At 34.6% G+C, this 6,264-nt stretch overlaps 1 protein-coding gene across 1 annotated transcript; it reads left to right on the top strand.

Moving 5' to 3' along the window:
- Positions 1–1,618: 1,618 nt before the first annotated feature.
- LOC111986799 (uncharacterized) lies at positions 1,619–3,034 on the top strand. Its single transcript, XM_065773438.1, has 3 exons — positions 1,619–1,795; positions 2,403–2,536; positions 2,924–3,034. The coding sequence occupies exons 1-3, from the start codon at positions 1,741–1,743 to the stop codon at positions 3,011–3,013; spliced, it is 279 nt and encodes a 92-aa protein (XP_065629510.1). The 5' UTR covers positions 1,619–1,740; the 3' UTR covers positions 3,014–3,034.
- Positions 3,035–6,264: the final 3,230 nt, after the last annotated feature.

The raw sequence follows: 6,264 nt of genomic DNA, 5'->3' as shown, positions 1-6,264 counted from the left end.
CCCTATTCTCATTGGATGATGAATACTCCCCTCAAGCTTTAGCAGTCATGGCTTATTCTACTTCTGAGGAAGAATCGGACTATGAAGAAGACTCAGATCCAGAAATTTAAACTGATCAAACTTAGAGGCTTGAACATATTCTTTTACAGTAGAACTCCAAGCACCAAATGCCACTGTGTCTCAGACCATTGCTAAGTTTGTTGCAAGGATTACGGGAAGACTAAGAGAATGGTGGATTAATCTAGGAGAGTACAGGCAAAGACAGGCTGCTCAGTGCAATTCCTTGGAGGATTTTTTCACAATAATCCATAATTAGTTCCTTGGATCAGTAACTCACTACACTGATGTAGCAAGAGAAGAATTCCTATTGATGAAATGTTGTTCATTTGAAAGAAAAGATTTGGAGAAACATTTTGACAGAACATTTGTGGATATAAAAGCGGTGCATTTAAGCCTTCAGAGCTTCATTACCACTCCACTTTCAAAGAGATTCGAGAAGTTGTGGGCTCAATAAGTCCTTCAGAAAGGAGGGTAGATAGCTCTTGCTTGGCTAAAGTCAAATGTTCTGGGTTCATACCCCTGTGACTGGCTTTTGTGGGGTTGATATCTTCATTCTTTTTGAAGGGTAGGCTAATGAAGAAATTTGGGTTTTTCCACAAAGGGTTTGGATTTTTAAGGAGGAATTCAGAGTGACTGTTTGCACAACAATCATTGATAATTTGAAAGATGCTGGAATAGAGCACTCTTGTTTGGCAAGGGAAATTTGTCATCTGTAAGGAAATGGTTAAGATCCTGATAATCAATTGCTTGGATTTTCTTTTTCAGATCCTCAATAAGGGAGTTTGAGGATGAAAAGGTGTGGGTGATGAAATTGGGTTTGGGGGATCAGGGTCTATTGCTAACATGTTCATATCTGGAGGTTTTGAGGAAGCACCAACAGTTAGATCAGGAGGTTGATACAAAGGTTCTTTGTCTTTTTTGGTCAGACCCGGTACAGTTGGTGGCTCCAAAAGTTTTGCTGATTTTTCTCGTTTTGGGCAATTTTTTGCAAAGTGACCTGGGTGAAGAATTCCATCTGCTCGGATATCATTTTTAGAATTCAACTTGGCTACCAAACATGCTGAGGTGACTTTGTGACCAAATCTTGGATGTTCTGTTTTTGTTCTAATGATCCTTTTGGATCTGGCTTGAAGGGTCAAGGTTTTTATCTGGTCCATGGAAATTGTCTCCTCTAGAGTCGATTTGTATACATGGAAATCGTCTCCAGAGAAGACGATTTCCATACACAGAAGTCGTCTCCTCTGGAGTCGATTTCTGTGTATACAAATCCTGCTCCTCCGCCTAAGTTCCTGGCGAAACAGAGAATGCACAGTAAAATCGATTCCAGAGGACTCGAATTGTTAAAAATAAAATTAGTTTCAAAGTCTGTCTAACTAATGATATTGTTTGGGATTAGTGATTATTTTCTTAAAAATTCCCTATTGTTTTGTCCCAGCTGCAATGCTACAAGAACAGCCCTTTTTTTTTTTTTTCGAAAAAGCAATTATCCCTTGGTAAATGTAAATCGTAACAAACACGGTAGCAGGCTCGAAGTCGAAAAGGGGTTATTAAGTTACAAAGCATGAGGGGAGGGCTGGGCTGTTTAGTTTGGGTAGGTTGGTCAATTCCCTCGCCACCAAGCCAAATACTAATTAAATTGTTCTTTCTTCTTCTCCTTCTTCTTCAGACAGACCAAGCAAAATGGCCTTACAGGCTGGGATTTCAACCTCCAAGGTTCTTGTTCTTGCCGGAGCAGGTCAAGCCCATCATCGTTTTCATTTTTTTTCTTTTTCTTTGGTTACTGGGTTCTGTTCTGGGTTTCAATCTTAATTTGTTTTGTTCTGGGTTTTTTTAGTTTAGACCCATATTTACTTTTATTTTTATTTGCTGGCTGTAATTCACTTTCCAGGTTTTCATTTTTACTATACTCATGCTGTAATTAGTTTCCTTCTTCTTGTTTTCATATATGCTGTTCAATTGTATATGATATGCTGCATTTTTTGTTGCCGATTTTTTGTCAAAATAAAATCTTTTGTAACAATCAATCTCACAACACTCTAGAAAAGTAAACAAAGATGCATTACATTCACCTTTTGATTGTCATAGACCACAACTAACCTACTAAAGTTAGAAGCTAGCTCTTTCTTATTTGTAGTCTACCTCTCAATCTAAAGCTGGTAAAGATATGCAAACTTACTACATAGCAAATATGCAAAACGACTCAAAACAAATCACCGTTCTAATGCTAGAATTGGTTATGACTCTTACATTTCACACAGCAAAGCAGATTATCTCTTATTATTGCTAGTACTGGAAATGCTTTATTTTTATTTTTTGGTTTTGTGATGTGTTTCGTGATTTAGGTTGGACTGTTTCGGTTGTTTTGAAAAGTGGGCGATTGTCTGAGCTCATTGCGCAACTTCAAGTATTACTCAGAGGTGTAGATGAAGCTGAAATCTCCTCTGACAAGTATGACAGTGCGGCTCTTACAGCTCAGGTTGCTTGGTCTCAAATTCCTGAATGTCATTTCATTGCCTTTAACATGCTTACTATATGATGAGGGATGCTTTAATTGTTGAACTGATATATGTAGATGGGCAAAACTTAGTTACAATACCTTTTATATGTATATTCCTCAATTGAATTCAATCATGTGGCTATATTTGATCAATGCCGCACAAAAAGTGTTATCTTACCTTAAGGAAAATTAAATTCAACTTGACTCATTGGTCAATTCAGTCACATGGTTAAACTTAATTGGAAAACCTAAGGTAGAACATCTAAGAAAGTATACCTAATTTTTGTCCTATGTATATATTCAGCTTCACAAATTTGGTATTTTGTTATATTATATATGCTCATATTTGTGTGCTCTCATTGTCAGATTCGACAATTGGCTCAAGAGATCAGGGAGTTAGCTGTTTCCCGTCCTGTAACTGTTTTCAATGGGAACTCTGCCTCCAGTGGTATGTAGATTAATTGTATTGTATCTTCTTTCTCTGAAAAATGTGGATTCTTAGTATGGTTTAATTTTTTCTATTCCATCTTTTTGACACCCTGATTTGGCATATTTTGTTACTTTTCCTTCACTCCCTTTAGTTGAATCATATTTTCTAATATTGGAAAAAAAAAAAGAAACAAAAGAAAACAAAAACAAAAACAAAAATCTTAGTGTTTCTATAAGGTGGTTAGGCTGGCAAACAATTGTTATAGTGTCAACAAGTCTATCAATATCTTTGTCTAGTTTTTGCCACCCTGCTTTGTGGAACTTCTAGGTGAGATTTATGGAGGGTTTGATTAAATGGATTGCTTTTGGATATGGGTGATAGTGAATTGATTCACTCATCTGAGCACTTGAATTTAGTGAATCAGATGATCAAGTTTGATAGACTTGATTTGAGCAATTAAGAATAAAATTTTTGTTCTGTGTTTCTTTACGGATTACATCAGTTGATCAATTGTCAACATATAAATCAGAACATCTCTCTAGAACAAAGGAAAAGGGACCTAAATATTTCTATATGAGCGTGTGGATAAAAATATTTTCAAAGTCAACAAATTATAGTTCTTCCCTTTGGGAAAAATTTACATATAGGTACCTTAGGTTCCCTTTTTAAAATTCAGCCACGTGGCTATTTAACTAAATCACTATACAGCATTACAACAATTTCTACCTTCCCATGAGAAAATCCACTTGCATTGAATTCAAGAGACTCTCTCTCTGCCCCCTTCTCTCTTTGCAAATATCAAGCATCCAGGCCCTCTGTTGTGGGAGAGGATGATGGGGCTGCATTTTATATACATAGATTCACTTACAGAAAAAGTAGTGTCTATATCACCAAGTTTATCTTGTAAATCTCTGGAATCGACATGTTGACAGCTAAGTTGTGGCCAATCGGTATGGTTTGGAGAGGCCTATACTGGTGTGCGAGTCTCACCTCTACAAGGATATCTCAATCAATTCTGTTGCTGAAATTCTTGCCTTGGTTGACCACTATAATGCCACCAAATTGAAGGATATTTCCCCCAGTTTTTTTTTTTTTTTTTTTTTTTCGAATTTCTATAATAGAAATTCTTGGTTTGGTCTAATTTTTGGGTTGGGTCTCTGTGAGTTTGGTTTGGTTTTGTTTGTTCGATTTTTTTTAGTATGATATAAAGCTGTTGCTTTTGAGTATGCTATAGAATTGTTTGATTAAATGCCTGATAGATATACAACTGTTTGATTAAATGTTTGAGAGGGAGAGAGACATGGCTACTACACTAATGGGGTTTGGTTGCTTGGTTTAACCTTCCTTATTCACATCTACACCCTACTACACTGTTGTAGAATTATAATTAGAATCCATTGCTTAATCTTGTGGGCAATATGGCAACTTTATTTGCAATTAATCTAGGGGTTTAAAATTTGTGTTTGTGCAGGCTGGGAAATTTTTGTAATTGATATTTTGGAGTTTTATCTTGAAATAATGTGTTTGGTTCTGCTTTTAAGTTTTATAAAAATCATGATATCGAACTTGATTGTTGTCTAGGTTGCATAATTCACCGGTGAGAAGCAAGCTATAATTAGTTACAAGAAATTTGTTTTAAAAACTTACAATTTAGGCGTTCAAGAAGGCTTGGCTTTTGGTTTTGGTCTTGGCACAGTTATATTAGTGGTCTTCTACACTTACCCTACTAAAGGAGTAGCCATATCCCCCTCCCTCTCAAACATTTAATCAAACAGTTGTATATCTCTCAGGCATTTAATCAAATAGCTCTATTACATACTCAAAAGCAACAACTCTATATCATACTAAAAAAATCGAACAAATAAAATCAAACCAAACTCACAGAGACCTAACCCAAAAATTAAACAAAACCAAGAATTTCTATTATAGAAATTCGCACAAGGAGATTAAAAAAAAAAAAAAAAAAGAGTTCATTGTGGATTTAAACTCAGGGAAATAATGAAAGGAAAAAAAAAAATACTAGGATTGAACAATGTGGTGGAACCACCAAGATGCTATTGGGACAAGGGCGACGAGACAGCGGGGAAAAGCTCCGCAGTGGCTCTGAACGGAGTGGTTTTTCTCTCTTTCCACCTGACCTGTTTCTCTTCTCTCTTCTTTCTACTGGGTTTCGGAGCTTTGGGTGATTAATTTTGTTTTTAAAAGACACGTGAGTCTCACATGCTTTTATTCTGTTAGTGTTTTAACGTGAGACTAACTGGAGTATTGATTTGGCGGTTGTGAATAGTTTAAGGAGTAAGTTGACTAATATAAAAGTTAAGGGGATCTTTTGGCCAATAGTTTAAATTTTAGGGGGTGTATGAATATTTTTTCCAATAGAATATAATGAAAAAAACATATTAGGGACGCTAAAAATAATTCCATAACACTTAACTGCACATACACCAATTGATATTTCATTGGCTAAATAAAGTATGAATTTTGAACCACTAACATCATAACTTTGTTTCTTTGAATTATTTTTACTTACATGTTAGAATAAAAAAAAATATTTATACTCTTATCCCCTTTTATTTTGTTTTTCTGCTTTTTATAACTTTTTTTCTTTACATGTTATATTTCAAAAAATATTTTGTAACTTAAACATTTGTTATGACCATAAACTCTCAATATTTTCTCCTTTATGTGTATTGCATAGTACAAAAAAAAAAAATGTACACATGGAATGAACGTAAAAAGTATGTTTAATGACATGTTTATGTTTAGGTTTATAAAAACGTTTTTAGAGTACGCTTCATTTTAAAGGTTCATTCAATTAAGACTCTTCCCTTATGACTCACAAAATAGGGGTTATGACCTATTACTCTAAATACTCTATGCTTGAGTGTGCAACAATTCTGCTTCTTTAAAACAATTCTATCTCATATATATATATATATATATTTAAAAACAATTCTATCATATTTTTGAACCTTTAATCATGCCAAACCAAGTACAATAGTAGGAAATCTTCAAAAAGTATGATACAAGCACTGAGGTAATCATAGAAATTGAAGGTAAGTCAATGTAATTTCATGTTAGCTGATCTATACATACCTACTCTTTAACCATATCTTAGGGGAAATTATAATACGATTTACATACATAGACCTACATGTACAATTTTGCTTCATTAACCAAATAATAGGTTGAGATCACTATATTGTAAAGGATCCACCTATTAATCCATCCGCATAGATGACATTATGATAACAACAAAAACAACAAAGCCTTATTC

The sequence above is a fragment of the Quercus suber genome, unplaced genomic scaffold, assembly GCF_002906115.3.
Source record: "Quercus suber isolate HL8 unplaced genomic scaffold, Cork oak 2.0 scaffold_75, whole genome shotgun sequence".
Taxonomy (NCBI): Eukaryota; Viridiplantae; Streptophyta; class Magnoliopsida; order Fagales; family Fagaceae; genus Quercus; species Quercus suber.
Note: the sequence above shows the minus strand (reverse complement) of the source record. Positions and strands in the feature narration are given on the sequence as shown.

Bases quoted from the DNA above. Each gene is read 5' to 3' on its own strand.
- LOC111986799 (XM_065773438.1), top strand. From the start codon at position 1,741: ATGGCCTTACAGGCTGGGATTTCAACCTCCAAGGTTCTTGTTCTTGCC. The intron at 1,796-2,402 runs GTCAAGCCCATC...TTCGTGATTTAG, and splicing joins TCTTGTTCTTGCCGGAGCAG to GTTGGACTGTTTCGGTTGTT. The intron at 2,537-2,923 runs GTTGCTTGGTCT...TCTCATTGTCAG, and splicing joins GTGCGGCTCTTACAGCTCAG to ATTCGACAATTGGCTCAAGA.